Here is a 20,707-nt window from a genome sequence, read left to right as displayed (position 1 = left end):
GGAAAAAAAAAGGATTTTAAAATTTAGACATCTCAATGGAAAAAGTACTTGTTAATGATACTCTGGAACCCAAGTGCAGGAGAGCAAATGCTAAGGTTGACCTCTGACCTCCACATAAGCATGCCCAAATACATATACACAATAATACATTTTAAAATAACACTGACCTAGAACTGAACAATCAGAATTTTCTTTTCTTCCAATTAATATCAAAATACTTATATAAAATGTGAGTGCTCTCAAAGCACGCGAAGGCATTTATTCATCTGTAGTGTCCCTACTGAGATCAAATAAATGCACATGCACTCACTGTGCTTCGGTAAGAACACCCAAAAACTATTAAGTCAAAACTGATCTTGCAAAGTGTCTGTGTGCATGTGTAAAAACCAGAGGAAACTCAGAGGTTTAATGATTAGGCAAGATTTATAATTAATCTACAGGTTCTACACTAGTGAATATTGTAGAAAGAAAAGGTTAACTTCAGAGACCTCCTCCTAGCATGGGCTCTGAAATGGTGTAACTCTTAGGTGACACTTGAACCTCCCTTGACTTAAGTTTTACCTTTAACAAAGGGTAATAAGTCTTCCCATTTCTTTTCCCTTCAGAAGCTAACAAGATTCATACTTAATACAAAGTTCTATACTCAAATTTATTATTAGTGGGTCCTAGTCAATGAACTTTTACTATTAGCATTAGCCTGTGCCTATATAGCTTTAAAACAGATCTCCTTTTAAGATCTATACTCCTGACTATAGGAGGCTTAAATGTTTTAAACTGAACCATCTCGGAAACATTATTATGTGCCAAACATAAACTTCATGAAATCACTAAGTACCTAATCCTATCACTTTTCAAGCAATTGTACATAATTGTGATTGTACTTATTATATAATTATAATTATGAGAAAACCAAAAAATATATAAACAGCTTTTTACACTTTAGAAATGGAAGGTAAGATACAATGAGACTTCCTATTGTTAATGCACACTGTGTGTGCATAAACTAAAGGGTCCGCATATTAAAGTTTTACAGAATGTTGTACATCTGCATATCTGATACATGGGCACAATATAGACTAAGAGTCATTGCATGTAAATTGAACCACAAAGGCCAAGAAGAACGTCTATGTGAAATTAAAAAGATACAGGATACTGTCCTAGTTAGGGTTTGTATTGCTAATGTGAAACACCATGACCAAAAACAAGTTGGAGAGGAAAGGGTTTATTTGACTTCCACTTTCACATCATAGCCATCACTGAAGGCAGTCAGGACAGGAACTCACATAGGGCAGGTGCCTGAGACAGACGCTGGTCCTGAAGCCACAGAGGGATGCTGCTTACTGGCACACTCCCCAGGGCTTGCTCAGCCTGCGCTCTTACAAGAACCAGGACCAGAAGCTCAGGGATAGCAGCACCCAAATGGTCTGGGCACTCTCCCATGAATCACTAATCAAGAAAATGCTCTACAGACAATCTTACAGAAGCAATTCCTTAATTGAGGTTCTCTCCTCTCAGATGACTCAGCTTACGTTAAGCTGACATATACTAGCCAGCATAGATACCTACACTTACTCACCAATGACAAGGCAGCTAAGAGCAAGACATCTAACAAGTACTTCTCATTTTTTTAAAGTCACTTTTCGTGTGCTTGTGAATGAATTGAGCATGTGCATACCATAGTGCATGTGTGGAAATCGGGGGATACTTATGGGAGTCGGTATAAAGTTCATCTTATTCCATGTGGGGTCCAGAGATTGACTTCAGGAGGTCAGACTTGGTGCCGTGAACCTTACCCACTTAGCTCTCTCGCTGTTCCATCAAGTTTTTGAAAATACCTTTTAAAAGCAGTATGATTTTGATCATTAAAACCAGTATACATGCAATGGAAACACTGGCCTGTAAGGAAAGATGCCTATAATGATATCTGAACACAGAGTATGAAGGAATCGTGAGAACAAGGCCAGTCTGGGCTACAGCAAGGCCCTGTCTCTATGAAACAAACAAATAAGCACATGTCTAACATGAAGTCTGAAAAAATATACTAAATAATAATTTTACTTCTTTAATATTGGGGTTATAGATAAGTCTTACCTGTTCCTTTATGCATTCTTGAACTACTTGAAACTGTCTCGTTCTAGTGACAACCACAATTTATAATCACAAAATCCTGCCTTAATCCCTATTCAGTGAGTGGTACAGTAGGATTTCCTACTATAAGAACACCATGGACTGGAGAAGCAACTCAGTTGGTACAGGGACCTCAATTCAATCCCCAAACACATCAAGGCCAGCACAATGGCAAACACCTGTAACCCTCATGTCAGGAAAGCAGGGAGAGGAAGAATCTAGAGCTCCCTGGGCAAACCGCCTACTAATAATACGCCAGCTCCAGGCCAACAAGACCCTGTCTCTGTACCAACACACAAGGCTGCCCTAGAGCCTCCATAGCCTCACACCTGTGTGTGCAAACACACACATACTTACACACACAAAGAACAATGCTGCCTGATAATTTAATAAATGATCAGATGCAATCAGGTCTTGTCAATAAATGCAAGAACTCTGGAAATCATACATGAAAGTTCACAGATACCACAGGAAAACACATGACTACCTCAAAGCAAACACCACGATAGTCAAATTGAAGTAAGTCCTAGGAATGCAGCAGTTGAGATGCTCATGAGACCACTAGGGAAGTACAGGCAGCAGGTGAGACAGCTGCACAGTGATGAGCACACACAGGACAGAATACATTCTGTGACAGAATAGCACTGTGACAAGTACTAAAAGATTTTCAATCCCATTTTGTAAAGAGGTTGTTAGTGAAGCTGCAAAGAAGAAAAACACACATTTCTAGCAAAGACAGTTATCTTAAGTCATACTTGTCAAAAGTACTTTAGTTTCATATAGACTCTTTATGTTGGTTTTACTTTTTTAAAATCAGGAAGATTAAAGTCACCCAAGAGCAGTGATTCTCCATGGGGAAAAAAAAGGATATAAAAATCCCAAGATATATCTACATGCTTCTGGTAACTCATCAGAGCCTTACATCATTAATTTAGAAATTTGTTCAATTCAGATACCCAAATCAGGCAAAGACATCAGTAGACAACTATAGATAAACATACTATATAAATACAGAACAGTAATCTCACCATAATACTAACAAGTCGAAATCCTACAATGCATACAGATTACATCATAGCTTAGTAGATCTGTTCTGAGAATGCAAAGTTAGTGCAACATATGAATAACCCACACATACACCCTATAAACAAAATAGGAATAGAACACACTCGCCACAATAGTTGCATAAAAAGCATATGATGAAGTCCAACATCATTTCGTGGTTAACAGTCAACAAAACAGCAAGAAAAAAAAAAGAATTATCCTCAAACTGATCAAAAACAAAATCACAGTGAACATCATGGTGCAAGACTGGCAGTAATATAAAACAAAGGTAACCTTTCTTTGGCATTTCACGCCCATAAATGTCCTGGAAGTTTTTGACTAAAATTTGGGCAATGAATGATTGGGCAAAAAAAAAAATAATAAAATAAGGTATTTGTAGTTAATATGATCTTACATTTAGAATTTCCTAAGGAAACCACAAAACAGCAACTAGAATTCCCTAACAAGTTTAGTGACATTGTGGGTACAACATCATACAAAGCTAACTGCAATGTGACAACACAAATTCTCAAAACAACACTGTTAACATTCACAACGAATGTAAGTCCTAGGAACATACATAGCTGAAAACAAATGAAATAAACTGAAAACTTCAGAATTTAATGACTGAATTAAACAGAAAGATATATTAAACAGAAAGCTATCCCAAAGTCTTGGATGACATATAACATTCCTCTAATTAGTCCCCAAGATCAAACCCCATCAAAACAAGAGCCCAGCTGTGTCTCCAACAGAAACTGACAAGACAGCTGAAAAAAAAAATCTGGAATAAACAAAGCAGTCGTGGAAAACAATAAAAGAGAGCTCACATTTCTCCTCTGCAAAATTCCCTGCAAAGCTTTTAGAGAGAATGGCAAGCGAGAGGACAGTTGGAACTATACAGCAAGACTGTCTCAAAAAAAGAGAAGCTAACCCTACAAGGAACATAAGTGAAATACAATCAACCTTTATATCTATCGTCAGGTAACGAAGCTAAGAACAAGCAGATGTCCAACTGCAGAGGAATGCCACTGGAGTCCCGAGATTCCAGTACTTTATATTACATGAAAGGTTAACTTATGGGGTAGAGATGGCCCAGCTAAGAATGGTTCCCAAGTCTTTATAACTTCAGCTCCAGAGGATCTGATCCTTCTAGCTGCAGTAGCTATCTGCATTCATGACAAACACACTATTAAAAATAACAAAATACTGTCTTTTTTTTGGGTTTTTTTTTTTTCGAGACAGGGTGTACTGGCTGGTTTTGTGTGTCAACTTGACACAGGCTGGAGTTATCACAGAGAAAGGAGCTTCAATTGGGAAGTGCGTCCACGAGTGAGATCCAGCTGTGGGGCATTTTCTCAATTAGTGATTTCTCAGTTAGTGGGGAGGGCCCACTGTGGGTAGTACCACCTTTGGGCTGGTGTTCTTGGGTTCTAAAAGAGAGCAGGCTGAGCAAGCCAGGGGAAGCAAGCCAGTAAGGAACATCTCTGCATGGCCTCTGCATCAGCTCCTGCTTCCTAACCTGCTTGAGTTCCAGTCCTGACTTCCTTTTGTGATGAACAGTAATGCAGAAGTTTAAGTTGAATAAACCCTTTCCTCCCCAAGTTGCTTCTTGGTCATGATATTTGTGCAGGAATAGAAACCCTGACTAAGACACAGGGTTTCTCTGTGTAGCCCTGGCTGTCCTGGAACTCACTCTGTAGACCAGGCTGGCCTTGAACTCAGAAATCTGCCTGCCTCTGCCTCCCAAGTGCTGGGATTACATGCGTGCACCACCACGCTCGGCTACAAAATACTGTCTTAAATTAACTCAAAATAGAATAAAAATCTAAAGATAGGTGTTTAAATAATAATGCTTTTAGGCGGTTGGCAAAATGGCTGAGTGGGTAAAGCTGTCACAGAGCTTGATAAGCCCTTTTATCTCCTAGACCCTCGCGGTAGAAGACAAAGTAACCCCTATAAGCTGCCTTCTGACCTCTATACACATTCCTACACAGGCTTACATGAGGGGGAGCTTTTAAAAATAACCAATTTTTTAAAAGAAAAAAGTAGGTGTAGATCTTCAAGACTTTTGTTTCTTAAAGCATAAACATAAGAAAAGTAAACATATTGAGCCTCTTAAAATATTTTATGTTTCAAAGGACATAATGAAGAAAGTGAGAAGACAATCTACAACATGGGAGAAAACACAAAGTTGATAAGAGGTGCTGGAAAGAAGGCGCTTTTAGAAACATACAGGTTTGATTTCCATCACCCCACTGTGATTCAAGCAATGTGTAACTGAAGTTCAGGGGACCCCACTCCTCTAGTGGCCACTGTGGGCACCAGGCAGACGCCATGATACACACACATTCAGGCAGTCAGCACACTCACATGCAGGAAATTCTTATGAAAGTATTGCATAAAGGATGTTTTTATAAGGAACTTTTAAACTCTTATATATAAAATGTTCATAGAACACCCCTTTTAAAGATCCAAGAACTGAACAGTGATTTCCCCTTACAACTATGGCACACACACATGGGTTATGCCAATCTATTTAAATAAACACCTATAATTTAGAAAAGGGGATGTATTTCCCCATAGTTTTATCTTTGTTTTCAAAATTTAAAAATATAGAAAACTTTTGATTATTTTGTATGGTGCACCTTACCTAACTAAAATTTAAATTTAAAGGAAGCCAGTTCTTCTTTCAGTGACTCAGTGCAAAGAAAGAAGTGCTGCATGCATACATTTGGTAATCACAGGCTGTCATCTGTTACAGCTAAAAATAGTGCTAGACCACATGCCTTACATGCACAAGTCATCCTGTTACATTTTCCTTAAATGAAATTTGCATTCTACTTAGCTTGAAGTCAAGTTTCAATTTTAAAGCCCTATTTTAAAAACAACTTAAAAAAAATAGAGAATAATAAACTCCTATCAACACTACATTTGACTCACTAATAACTAAAACATTGGTTGATTTATTGAGTTCATATAGCTTTCAATACAAAAAGGGCTGGCAAGTCGGTGCAGTGGGTAGATACATACAGGACAACAAGCTGGATGACCAGAGTCTGACAGATACCTGGACCCAGGACTCACACACAGCATCTTCCGATCTTCACACACACTGCAACATGGGAGCCCACACACTTATACACATAAAAAATTTTAATGTTGGGGAGCATCATACAAAAACTGAATAGAAAATATCCCTAACTTCACATTACCAATTTCTCTAAACCATGGTATAATTTTTCATTCTTAGCAAAATCCATACGTTTAATACCATTTTAAAGTATTTTCTCTTTAATAGGCATTTATCTACTCCTAAGCACTCCTTGCACAAAAGTTGACAATATTTAGTTATAAAACCTAGTTATAAAATTAGTTATAAAAGACTGCATACATGAATATATGCATATCCCTCATATTCTTAAAGAAAAATTTTAATTTTGCAAAGTCTGTAGTCTGAAAGGAGACATTCCCAAATTTGTTTCAATATTCAACTCTTCACTTTCCGATATGCGAGGTTTCTGTTAATGTTTCATGGCTTTTCATATTTCAGTTGGTTAGCATTTATACAAAATAAAAAGATGGTGGTGTTACATAAGAAAATCCAACATGTTAGTATTTTAATGACTATCATACTTCGCACGTGCATACAAAGCCATTCAACAGAACACACACACACACACACATACACACACACACACACAGCACGTTACATACCAACAGTGATAGTCAGCCTTGGCTATGATAAAGCAGAAAAGGATGATTTTTTCTCAGAACACAGCTCCAAGAACTCAGACAACACTGCTAAATTAAGCTTAACACCTGTAAGCCCAAATTCTAGCAGCAGATGAGATTAAGTAAGAAATAAACAAACAAACAAATAAATAAATAAATGATCAAAAGTAAAGAGAATTCTATTGACTGCTTAAATGTTCTTCCTACAATCAATCAAGTATATAATCTAGTCCTTAAGAGAAATTATATCACAGGCTCAGTAGAAGTCTCAGTAATACTAAGCTACTAATCACACTTACCTTTTTCCGCAATTCATATAAGACTACTGTGAGAACCAGGGGCTGGGGAGATGGCTCAGTGGTTAAGAGCACTGACTACTCTTTCCTGAGTTCAATTCCCAGCAACCACATGGTGGCTCACAACCATCTGTAATGGGATCTGACGCCCTCTTCTGGCATGTCTGAAGACAGCTGCAGTGTACTTGTATACAAAAATAAATAAATCTTTAAAGAGAGAGAGAGCCACAAAACACAAGTGGTAAATGGTATCACATACAAAAAGCTGCCACAGTAGACTATGCATGAGTAAAATATCACAACAAGGATCAATCTAGCATTTTTCCTCATCACTCCTTGGTTGTTCTCATACAAACTATAAAATAAAGGCCTTATACTTTGTGAGTCTATGCAAATAATTTAGCATATTTAGTTTTCTTGGTTTCCTTCCCTACAAAACAAAATGGTTAGGATAAATGTAAATGACAAGACTCATTATCTGCAGGTGAAATCTAAAATTCTTTTTAAGAAGTATTTACTTTCACACATGTATTGTGCCTGCATTTAATCTGTGCACCATGTGTCACCCTGGCACCCGAGGGCAGGAGAGGACGGAGGAGACCCTGTACCTGGACTTACAAATGGTTGTGAGTCACCATGGATGCTGGAATTAAACCTAGGTCCTGCACAAGAGCAGCCAGTGCTTATAACTGCTAAGCTATCTTTCTGAACCCCTAAGATTCTTAATTTATAAGTTGTTTCATTGCTTCTTTAAGAAACTGGGAAAGGAGAATCCTAAATCCCCAACTGGGAAAAAAAAACCGGGTGGTGGTGGCGCACGCCTGTAATCCCAGCACTCTAGGAGGCAGAGGCAGGCGGATCTCTGAGTTCGAGGCCAGCCTGGTCTACAGAGTGAGTTCCAGGACAGCCAGGGATACACAGAGAAACCCTGTCTCAAAAACAAACAAACAAACAAATCCAAAAAAAATGTATGTACAAAGTTCAAGGCAAGGAGTAAAGCATCAAAGCTGCCTGTTATTTATGCACTGCCAACTAGGAGGCCAAGCAGGGAAGCACCATGTTTGCCTTAAGGAATGTTACAGACATAAACTCTGGATGTAATGATAACAGAAGACAGAACTCAAAAAATGAGTTTAAAGAAGGCCAACATCATGTCTATCTGGGGAAAATGGGTCTTAAATACTGCATAGTCAAAATAAAAATAAGAAGAAAGGGTGGAAGAGGTAAGATCGCAGAAATACAATAGCAGGCGCGTTGAGGGAGCAGGTCAGTTTCGGGCTTGGTGTGGGGATGGGAGTAAGCTGGGACTGAGTCATGGAATGCCTTTATAATTAGCCCAGGATCATCAGTATATGCTTAACTTGGAAAGCAAAGAAAAACCCTTGCAGTGGAACAATTAGAACTATCCTTTAAGAAGATAATTTTAATTCAGCCATCGCATGAAATATGGATCAGTTAGCAGTTCTGATAAATATGAATATTCAGATGGGGTAAATAAGGAAAGCAACAGAATAAATTTCTACCACTGGTCCCAATATATATCCCTTGAAGATTCTTTTTTATATTTTTCTATAACCACTGAAAACATATATACATTCACTTTTGAAAAATGCAAATCTGTTTCTGTAATTTACTTAAAACTGATAAAAATTCCTAAATTGAAAACCATCAGAACTAATTTTAGCCATGGCTCCCAAACACTAACTTGTTGCTCAAAGCAACATTTCACTCAATATTTCTGAAAAGCAATGCTGCAAGCATGCGCTAAAGTCCAAATAAAAATCAACTGAACAATAAATATCCATGAATAAAAACAGAATTTAATTTTACTCAATTTAACCAGCAACATATTAAAATGATGTAAGTGATTTTAAAGGTGGAAATAGCTACTGAATTGTTCAAGATTACAGAATACAATGTATAATATAATCTTCTAATCCCTTATCTCATTATTAAAAAAAAAAACAAAACCCAAAGCCATTCTCTATTTTCTACAACACAGTTCCTGCTACTTAACAACCCAAAAGGCCAGGCAGTGGTGCCTCACACCTTTAATCCCAGCACTGGGGAGGCAGAGGCAGGCAGATTTCTGAGTTCGAGGCCAACCTGGTCTACAGAATGAGTTCCAGGACTATATAGAGAAACCCTGTCTCAAAAAAACAAAAAATAAAATAAAATAGTGATTTCTTCCACCCAATTGACCTAAACTCGCAAGTCTTCCCATCCTTCATCTTAATCTTTAAGTTTTCCATATAACCTCAATAATGAAATATTATAGATTTCATTTGCCAAAATATCCTGCTAATGAACAGAAAATAGTAAAAATGTAACAATAACAATTATAATACTGCTCTTTGCCAAAAGAACTAGACATCTAATAAGCAAAAACAAAAATCACCCAAACAGCAAACACATTTAATTTAAAACATCACCAAAACAAAGACAGAGCCAAGCATGAACTGAGGGCATTTGTGACTGCTGACAGCTTAGCACAAGAATGCAGGTGTGGGGCCAGGCCTAAGTATATAGTTTACATTTACCCAGACACCTCAGGTTAGGTTCCTTCTTCTAGGTTCCTCACTTTTTCAAAGTATGGAAAAACTCATTCACCTCAGGCATCTCAGTGATTTCCTATTTAAATCTCACTATGATCTTTAGCATTAGTAGCTGATACAGAAAACACTAAAATATAACACACCTGGATAAGGGGAAAAAAAAACAGTTAAGTTGGCCTGATTTATTCAAACAAGGGTTAAAAACAAAAGGCACTAAAAAGTATCAGCCAACCAGATTTACAAACACATAAAGCAAGGATCGGCAGACTCAAGAGTGACTCTAAATTTAAGGGCCTTTAATAGTTAAATCTCTGATAAAAGATAGATTCTGCTGCATCTTAATTTCTGTCTTTATATCCCTACATTATAAGTAAGAACTTAACATTTTAATACTCTACAATTGAAGTCGTTCATACAGAGACTTCAAAGTTGCAGAATGGGCCCTTACTGTGGCTTCTCACCACTTACTATCTTTTACTTGCCAAAAACTTAGTATTTACTTAGTATTTACAAAAGTATTTATGGCTAAGCTAAAGAAAAGTCCTTTTTTATTAAGCTTTTTAATGAAATCTTTTTTTAAAAGTCAAAGCTGTTTTCCCCTTCATGTTGAATAAAAGGCCCTTCATGTTGAATAAAAGACTCCTATGAATTCAATGTTTTAAACTTACCTTTCCCCCACATTTTTTTTTTAACTGATCGGTTTTGGTTTTAGTTTTAAAGCAGGTCACTGCCATTGTCAGCTGCAGAAATGCTTTTAACATTATCCCCATGATAAAAATAAAAGAAATACAAAACTTGAAATTAGTCAGGAAAACCAAACCAAACCCCACCTCTGAGTAATATGTTTATCTCAGCCACTTAAAAACAGTTCTAACAATGTTTAAGACAACTTATTCTAGGTAGTCAGATAACCCCCTTCTCTCATAAGGCTTGTCAAGCTACATAATAAAATGCTGTTGAAATATTCAATAGTCGATATTTTACTACTACTTTTGCAGGCTTAAATTCTTACACAGAGAGCCCCTGAGACAAAGGGGATCAAGATCACTGACAGGTTATTACCAGGACAAAGGTTAATACTTTAAATTTAGGTATGCAATTAAAACTATATATACATCTGAATAGTTTCAAGTTACATAAAAATTAAAAGGCATTCAAGTAAGAACTTCAGAGGTTCACATTTGATTTTTCAAAGATACAATGCAATTCTGCTACCTACGAACCTATGGATAGATTTCAGGCACACCAGCTGAGCTTTATTTAAAGTCATCATGAAATCCCATAAAAGACTACAGACTAAGACGGGTTATACATTCTTCACACCAAAGTGACCAACAAAGGAGATATTAATCCCAAACCAATCTCAACACGCAAGATTAGGAAAATAAACGACAAGTCTAAAATTACTAAACCGAACACCACAGAAACAGAGTGTGACATCTTTCCTGCACACAGACCACTATAAAAACACCAGAGGCTGTTTTACGTTAATCTCAAGCATCTCATGCGCACAGGCTTCACTGTCAATCCTAAGTATAAACTGTGAAGCTTGCCCACAGAAAGAAACCTTCCTGGTTACATAAAAAAATGAGTGAAAGATTAAAAGACATACCCTTGTCCTTCCAATGTTTCTTCTGACCGTCCATTTCTTGCCACGATCTCCCCTCCAGCAGCAATTACAAATTATGCATACCAACAGAAGAGCTGTAAACTGCACAATTCTCCCTGAGACATGAGATACCCGTTTGCTCAACCTAAGCCTGCAGTCCCTGCTGCACAACTGCAGTAGGAATGAGTCACCTGACATCTTCGGGGTGTGGAGCAAGCTGACGCAGTGCAAGCTGTAACTAGGCTACTAATACCCAGACATTAATGCTTTCCTTCTCTCTGTTTATTGTCCTAGCCTTTGCTTGCTGTTCATGCCAAATGGAGCTGCCTTTGCATGGAAGGGGGGCAGCTACCAAAAAAAAAAGGAAAAGACTCTCCCAGCAGAGCCAACCACTAAATACAGCTGAAACACAGAGCTGAGTCTGTACCCAAACACTTCTCTTTTCTTTACGAGGGACAGTTCAATTGTGCTGCTGTGTTTCAATTTCACTTGAAACTCTAAAATCACAGTTAACCCACAAGACAGAAACGGACTAATCAAAGGGGTTAATAACTTCAATTTCAAGCTTGCGACCTGCCCTTTTCTCTGGGTTTACTGAGGCTCAAAGCACTCATACCTTGCATCCTGGAAGGTATGATCAGAAGGGAAAAAAAAAAAATCAATGTAGTTATTTATGTTTATTAATTACTTCAGTGGAGAAATTTTCCGTTTCAGTAACCTATGCTTTTTTTTCCCTTTACATTGCTAATAATCTAGATTCCTCCAAATAAAATTATCAGCTGCTCCAATTCAATCTTTTAATAAATACTCAACTACTTACCACTGCAATAGATCTTTGGCTGGGAGAGAAACAGTCGTGTGCTCATAACTATATCATTTGCCCATGAAAATGGCATAATTTAATAAGCATAAAAATAAGTGCCTTCAGAATTTATGGTTTTTTCAAAGTTTCTTAAACTTTCAGTCATTCCAGTGTAGACTTTCTTTCTAATGTTTTTACTAACTGTTTTTACTTGACACTAAATTTGCCTAAGCAGAAAAGGAAATGCACAGTGGCAATTCAATCAGCTAAAATATTTTTAAATACATATAGCATCCAAGATATAATGTATATAATCAATGCATAAAAGCACACGCATCTCAGTCAAGCAGTGGTGGCACACACCTGTAATCAAGGCCAGCCTGGGCTATACAGAGAAACCCTGCGTCGGGTGGGGGTGGGGGTGGGGGGGGGAAGTACATGCATCTCATGACTGTTACCACACTGAAATGGGGACTTTTTTCTGAAATTTGCTCAGTGTGTGGATTGCAAAACCTTGCAAAATCCTTAAGTGTTGAGAATGCCAATTATTCGTTTTTGTGTCTCTTGTTCAATTATAAATAAAACTAATTTTTAAAAAATTTTAAAGTGCCAGGCGGCGGTGGCGCACGCCTGTGATCCCAGCACTCTGGGAGGCAGAGGCAGGCGGATTTCTGAGGTAAAGGCCAGCCTGGTCTACAGAGTGAGTTCCAGGACAGCCAGGGCTACACAGAGCAACCCTGTCTTAAAAAAGACAAAAACAAAAACAAAAACAAGAACAAAAAAATTTAAAATATTTTCAGTTTAAGAACTAATGTTTAACTGTACTTGCTGAGACCGTATATAATTATTCTGAGAACACTGTCAGAACCATATTACATCAAGGATGAAACTGTGTGACCTCTTCACTTACTATTTAGCATCCAAAACTGTTGTTCAATGAATACAGAATACTTTCAAGATAGTATTTTTTTAAATGAACTCTTTGAAACTGACAGACAAGGAATGGGAGTGTAGCTAACTTGTAAAGTGTATGCCTAGCAGGCTTAAGGTATGGGTTCTAATCTGAATTCCACTAGAACAAAAATACTAGAAGACAGTAAGTATTTACATATTTTCTACGGTAAACGTATTCAGCATAACTCACGTATTTATAAAACTTCACTTGTTTGCTAATTTTTAAGGTGCCAAGAATGTGTGTGTAATAATCCACTCTTATAAATATTAAATGTACTTTTCATACTGTAAGCTTATATTTAAGAAAGCAAATTGGAAGCCTTAAGTTCAGGAAGTTTTTCAACCTTGTAGAATGATACTCAATATTTTAGTTTTAGTTATTACAATTTATGCTAAGTTGTTCAATTAGCTAATTGAAAACTAGCTAATTCATTGGTACCAGCTGACATTTTTACCCACTTCTTTCTCAGTGTTTTAAAACTGCAGTTTTTAAGTTAGCTAAGCAAAAATAGTTTAATTTGAAAATTAATTTTAAGTTTAATTTAAAATTTATGAGTACACAATTTATGGATCATACTTTCTGATCAAACTTCATCTAAATCAATTTAAATTCCAACCTTTAAAGGATAAAACTCTCAAGACTAGTCCTCAAATAATGCACATGCAATTCAACTTGCAACATGATGCTTTGATTATTTGGTGTAGTATTTTATTTTCTCTTAAAAGTACAGAAGGAAAAGTCCTAACCCTAACCCAAAGGAAGAGTCACAGAACAAACTTTTAAATATAATGCTAAAAAATAAAACCAAAGATCTACAAGATCTCTCCACTTCACTTCTAAAGAGTACGATGCTCTAAAATCACCTACTTTCAATGTCTCTTTTCTTAACTTAGTCAAAACACTGGTTTTTTACAATGCATGGTTAACTAAGAAAAATATTAAATAAGTTCCTAATTTAAAAATAATCTCTGAAAGTGTTCATAAAAAAAATAATAAAGTAGCTTGTGTGAGCATTTTTTTTTTATAAAGCTTGTATCTATTTGGAAGGATTTTAAGCACAAGAGAACTGTCTCTAAGCAGATGTTAAAGCCCAGAATGGGACAGACCTTTAAACCAGCATTTTAAAATGCAAGAAAAGCAGTCAGGTAGCATTCTGGGTTCAAGGCCAGCTAACACTATGTAGCAAAGCTATGTAATTTTTGCTTCAAAAAGTAAACAAACTCAGACAGTAATCCCACACTGGTGCCCACCTCCCCCTGCTCGCCCCAATTCTCCCATTTCTTTTACTTTTAATGCCAGCAACATTTTGTTTCTTTTGCTTTTTCCCTCCCCTTTTCCTTTACAGTGTTTAAAGGCACTGGGAAATTTAAAAGAGAGGGAGGGAGGGAGGGAGGGAGGGAGGGAGGGAGGGAGGGAGAAGAAAGCAGTCATTTGCATTGCTTGTATACTGTTTTGGGAAGCTACAATTTATATGTCTACTAACAATGGAGAGAGCCAGAATCTTTTATTAATATGAATCTGTGACAGCTACACAGCAGTCTTGAAACTAATTTTAGAATTCTAAGTACACAGAGGTACAAAACTAGATGTTTTACTACTAAGAGACATTAGCAACCATAAATCCTACCATATGCTGTAATCTAATGCCCTCTATGGACTGAAAGTAAGCACTTCAACAATGGTGAACTTAATATTCAAAAGTGGAAAAGGGCTTGAAATCTAAAAAATAAATAACATTCAAAATGACAAAAAAAAAAAGATTGAGCATTTTCAAAGTCTCTTAACAACATCACATAGCAATTTCAATGTGAGTATTAAAATCCAGAGAAACTGAAAATGTTTCTCTTGCACTGGAGGTTACTGCAAAAATCCAGACAATTATAAATAAATCAGAACTAAATGTAAAAATAAAACCATGAGTAGTAAAAAATGAAACAGACCAGGCCGTGGTGGCGCAGGCCTTTAATCCCAGCATTTGGGAGGTAGAAGCAGGCAGATCTCTAAGTTCAAGGCCAGCCTGGTCTACAGAATGAGTTCCAGGACAACCAGGGCTATACAGAGAAACCCTGTCTCAAAAAAACAAAACAAAAAAATGAAAAGGGCTTTCCTTTGTGAAGTCAAACTGACATGCCTCATCAAATATGAGACTGAAATGCGTGTGCGCGCGCGCGCACGCGCACACACACACACACACACACACACACACAGAGAGAGAGAGAGAGAGAGAGAGAGAGAGAGAGTTAAAGACCCAAAGTATCTCTAAATTTAAAATTTAAAAGTCATAGGTCTTTAACGAGAACACATCTTCAGGGTCATTTCAGAATGCTTACAGAGTAACTCAAGTATTTAATTCTGTATGAAATGTCAAAATTAAAAATAGCTTATAAATTCACTTTTAAAATCATTGGCAAGGGTGAATTTTGTGACCAACCACATTTATTCAGTATGGCTAATTATCAAATATTCCATAGGAATGGGTATCCATTACAAACACTAGATGGCACCAACACTTAAGTCTGCATTTGACCACCTAACCAGCCACTGGGAAACTAGCAAAAGCTATTTTCAATCATTCCACAGTTGAGTACAACGGTTACCTGGCAGAATATGATATGATAAAAATAACTGTGAAAATCCAGACAATTATAAATAAATTGGAACTAAGTAAGAATAAAATAAGTAGTAGTTAAAAAAAATGAACAGACTTTCTTTTGTGAAAAGTCAAACTGACACGTATAAAAATCTTGAGAAACAGAAGACTTTGCACCCTGCCCATAAAAATAAGATCAGAGTACCAAAATTGAAAAATGAGCAAAGGTTGAACAAGCAATTCATAAAACTAAAGCACAAATGACCAATAAATGTTTGAAATCCTGGCTTTGGTAGTAATACACAGGAAGTTATTAAAAGGAATATAAGAAAGGAAGAGTCAAGAAAAAAAATCCTATTTTCAGATGTTAAATTCTGTACATCAAAGACCCTCAAGACCCCACAAGAAGGCTCATATTCTGATAAATGAAAATGGTTAGGATTCAAAAGTAGCATTAAAAACAGACAGCAGTAGATTCTCTCCATCCCAAAGGGCGCACTGAACAAGACCAATGCGATGAAGGGCACTCTCTCGCGCAGGAGGCAGAGGAGGGAGAATTAAACTCAAGGCCAATCTGCTTTACATAGGAAGGGTTCCAGGATCCCGCCAAGGCTGCATAGAGAGACCCTGTTTCAAATTCTAAAACCCTTAGAATAAACCTAACAAGGAAAGTTAAAAACCTCTACCATGAAAACTTTTAAGATACTAAAGAATAAAACTGAAGCAGTAGGGCTTGATGATTAACACTTGGACCACAGTGCTATTTCCAGAACCAACATGATAGTTCACAACCATCTTTATCTCCAGTTCCAGGAGACTCAATACATTCTTTCCTCCCTAGCACCAGGAACTCACGATGCATACACACAGGCAATACTGGCAAGCACTCATACACATAAAATAAATCTGAAGAATCCCAAGTAGCTGGGCACACCTATGGAGGATTTTCTTGATTTGATCATTTGAGATGGGAAGATGCACCTTAAACCAGGATAGTTTGATGGTGGAAAAAGATCCTAAATCTGAGCCAGCCTGCCCAGATAACGAGTAGTTAAAGAACTAAAAGACCTCCTCTTTCAAGTCATAAAGGGACACGAAAGAAGGAAGCTTTTGCTTTTTGCCTCCTTATCTTCAACCTCTCTGGCAAGTTCATCTATCCCGTTACTAAGGCTCTCCTCTGCTGGTATTAGAATCTACTTCTGTGAGGTTCCAACATAGACTCAAGACCTCTGAAGGAATTATCTGAGACTGCAGAAGACTGAGATGGCTAAGACTTCAATCTTATAACCAGATCCTTGGCCTTTCTTTCAAGAGAGCCATTGTTGGACTACTTGGACGACAGCCTGTAAGCTACTCTAACAAAACCGTGTGAGTGTGTGTGGTGTGTGTGTGTGTGTTGTGTGTCTGTCAGTTAAGTTACATGAGAACAAAGTTTTCTGTCTCCCCCCACTCTCATTCTTTTTTTTTAATTTTTTTTAATATTTATTTATTTATTATATGTAAGTACACTGCAGCTGTCCTCAGACACTCCAGAAAAGGGTGTCAGATCTCTTTACGGATGGTTGTGAGCCACCATGTGGATGCTGGGATTTGAACTCATGACCTTTGGAAGAACAGTCGGTGCTCTTACCCGCTGAGCCATCTCTCCAGCCCTCCCCCCACTCTCAAAGAAAAGAAATATAGTATAGTGCTCCAAACAACCATGCCAAAGCAACTACCTGCTTTTAATAGACGCTTATTGTCTATTAATTAAGAAAAATATCAGCCGGGCAGAGGTGGCACACGCCTGTGATCCCAGCACTCTGGGAGGCAGAGGCAGGCGCATTTCTGAGTTCGAGGCCAGCCTGGTCTACAGAGTGAATTCCAGGACAGCCAGGGCTACACAGAGAAACCCTGTCTTGGAAAAACCAAATCCAAAAAAAAAAAAAAAAAAGAAAAGAAAAGAGAAAAAAAGAAAAGAAAAATATCAAGTACAGAATCTAATAATCTAACTCCACTTTTACAGAAAAGGAAGTCAACATCTAGATAGTGAGAAAGACTAGTTCTTGTCATCCAAATTATACAAACAATTTCTTTGGATTTTATGGAATATACACATTTGTTGTTTTGTTTTGTTTACTCCAAGAGAGGGTTTCTCTGTGTAGCCTTGGCTGTCCTGGACTCACAATGTAGACCAGTCTAGCCACAAACTCAGAGAATCTGCCTAGCCTTCCAAGTGCTAGGATTAAAGGCTTATACATTTGTTATATGCAAATTATGTTCTATTCCTCCAGTGAGCATGGATATAGCAGCTAATGATAAGTTTAAAAATTACTGAACAAGCTGGGCATTGGTGGTGCAACCCAGCACTCAGAAGCTGGACGGATGTGGATTTCTGAAAATTCAAGGATAACTTGCTCTATAGAGCAAGTTCCAGGACAGCCAGAGCTACACAGAGAAACTCTGTCTCAAAAAATTAAAAACACCTGGGAATGCTAATTACCTTGGTCACTGCATATTTATCAAATTATCACATCATACCCTAAATATATCTATAATTTTTTCAGTTAAAAACAATTTTATCATCCAATTTAGAGTTTCTAAAAATGTGGCCAGAAAGACGGCTCAGAAGATAAAGCACCATCCACACCAGCACAAGAACCAGTGTGCATCTTAGAACCACAAAAAGCCAGGTGGGCAATGACTCACCTGTAATCCCAGCACATGGGAAGTGGAGATGGGGTCCCTACAACAGACTGACTGTCTAGTGAGACCTGCTTCAATATAAGGTAGAAAGTGGTTGCAAATGGTTCCCAACATCAGCCTCAGGGACACACACATCCACTGTCTCTCTCCACATACATTCAGAAGAAGAAAAGGTTGAGCTAAAGAGTCATAAATGATTTTCTTGAAGATATTGTTTCCTTAAAAATCAGCACCAACCCATTCTTCAGCATTCTTATTTAGCCTTCAAAGGCACTGCTGCTGTTTAATGCTTTTAATTCCAAATTAAGGGCTAAAGATCCTAGGTTTACCAAAATCAAAACCTTCTACCTTCAAGCTCCCTCCCAAAACTCAACTCTGATTTTCCTCTGTTCTTAGTTTGATTCTGGTAAGCCTGTGGCTGCTGCTCACATGCATGCTAACCTCACTGTGTTAGCATGCTGCTGTGCTTCATTGGCATGTTTAGAGTTTCCCCTAAGCATGGAGGAAAGTATTGATTGATCCTCCTATTAATCCTGAGCCATATCTTCTAATTCTCCATTTCATTTACAAAGCATTCCTTCTTTCACCTCCCTTTCATTAAAACCTGACTCTTCTTTGACATTGCTTTCCCTGTGGTGCTTCCAAAATCAAGGCTGCTTACTCTCCCATACTTTGCACACCTGAAAACAAGGAGTGTTAAGTACTCTTTGCTATCTAATGCAGAGGATGATTTCAGAAGCCTGGCTAGGTCACACTCTTATCTTTTCTTGCTGCTCCTGTCTATTCTCATCAGTTACCCAAATGCCTTTTACCAAAGACTCTTGTCCTCATTTGTTTTTATGCCTTTGGGGAGGGGGTGCATGTGCTCATTTAAGCACATCATACAGAGCCCACAGGTTGTTTACTGAGCCAGGATCTCCTTTCCCAGCCCTGAGCTTGCTGATTCAGGTAGGCCAGCTAACAAGCCCGTCCAGAGGATTCCACTTTCTGCCTGCAAGCTTTTATGTGGGCACTGGATATCTGGACTCTGGCCATATGATTTATCCCCTGAACCATCTCCCTAGTTCCCTTGTCCTTACCATAATCTCTACCTGAAGTCTGTCATTATTCTAAGCGATGTTAGCACATATGCAATACAGACACCTCTTGGTCTCAGCAACTTTCTTAATGGCCAAACATTGGTCACTGAACTACTTTTGCTGTAAAATTCTAAACTCAATGCCAACACATACATCTTACTATGTTTCCCACAACATTCTAAGAGTCACATTTTTCTTCCTAACACTTTTGGTTCTTAGACCCAATCTGGACCTACAATCCACTTGATCAGTTACTATTCTCTATCAATGTTCTATTCACTTCAGCCTGGGTGTGAGCCCATTATTTCAATGACCTCAGACTACTCCGATTCCTATTATTCTCAACTCTCTTGGCTCCCTGTCCTTCCACTGGCCCACCCATGCAACAAAACAGAACTATCTCAAATAAAACCTGTTGCCTTCTCTGATCCCATATGCAGACTATTTAGCACACTGAAAGTCACTGGGCAGAGGGTATAGCTCAGTAATAAAGCACACTTGCCTAGCATGCTGTCACAAGGCCCTGGAATAAGCTCTTAACACACTGCCTTTGCTTTCTCTAGTTGGAACAATTTCATACTTACTTTGCCAAATATGTTTCAACTTATTCTCAGCAAATACCTCACATACTGCTTTAACATTAAGATCAACTAGGTCCGTCAGTTTCAGACACAAAACCCTCCCTAGTAGTACCAATACCCATCCACAGATTTCTTTCTACCCTCTACGTGCAGTATTCTTTCTTCCTCTACAAAGCCCTTCACCTGAACTCTGGAGTTTACCCCAGCACCTATGGATATTTTATCAGCACCTATCATCAACTGTTCTGACCCTCCTAAAGTGAGGGGGAAAGGGAATCCCCTCTTCAGTTCCATTCCTCTGCTGGCTAACATTTTTTCTTCTTGTTCCCAAACGGTTATCAGAATTGAGTCTGTATGGGTCCTGGTTCCATGCACTTACGTCAGGCCCTTCCCGCCTTTTCCAATCCTTAACTCTTAATGTGTTGACCATTTATCTCTGTGTTCTGATTTTCCCTTGTTCCTATCTGTGGCTTCAATTTTCAGCTCCAAGCTCAGGGCAAATTGTGCATATAATAGCCTGACAAGTTGTTTCAAAGTTTCTTAGATATGGTACTAATTTCTGTCTCAGTACTAACATATTCAAGTTGAATTTGTCTTCTCCCAAACCCATTGTATTTTCTCATGTAGCCCCACCTTTGTTTCTCATGTT

At 37.9% G+C, this 20,707-nt stretch overlaps 1 protein-coding gene across 6 annotated transcripts in view; it reads right to left on the bottom strand.

Annotated features, from left to right (window-relative positions):
* Positions 1 to 20,707, bottom strand: part of Rtn4 (reticulon 4) — a 48,674-nt gene that overhangs the window by 9,043 nt on the left and 18,924 nt on the right. The window contains exon 1 of one of the 6 annotated variants that reach the window (XM_052198128.1): positions 11,370 to 11,535. The exons of the other annotated variants lie outside the window; for them this stretch is intronic. Within the exon in view, the coding sequence (XP_052054088.1) occupies positions 11,370 to 11,403 (34 nt within the window). The 5' untranslated portion in view covers positions 11,404 to 11,535. Of the gene's footprint in view, positions 1 to 11,369; positions 11,536 to 20,707 lie in introns of those variants that run through there. 6 annotated transcript variants of the gene reach the window in all.

This window comes from Apodemus sylvaticus, chromosome 11 (assembly GCF_947179515.1).
Source record: "Apodemus sylvaticus chromosome 11, mApoSyl1.1, whole genome shotgun sequence".
NCBI classification, from domain to species: Eukaryota; Metazoa; Chordata; class Mammalia; order Rodentia; family Muridae; genus Apodemus; species Apodemus sylvaticus.
This window is presented reverse-complemented; position numbering and strand designations above follow the sequence as displayed.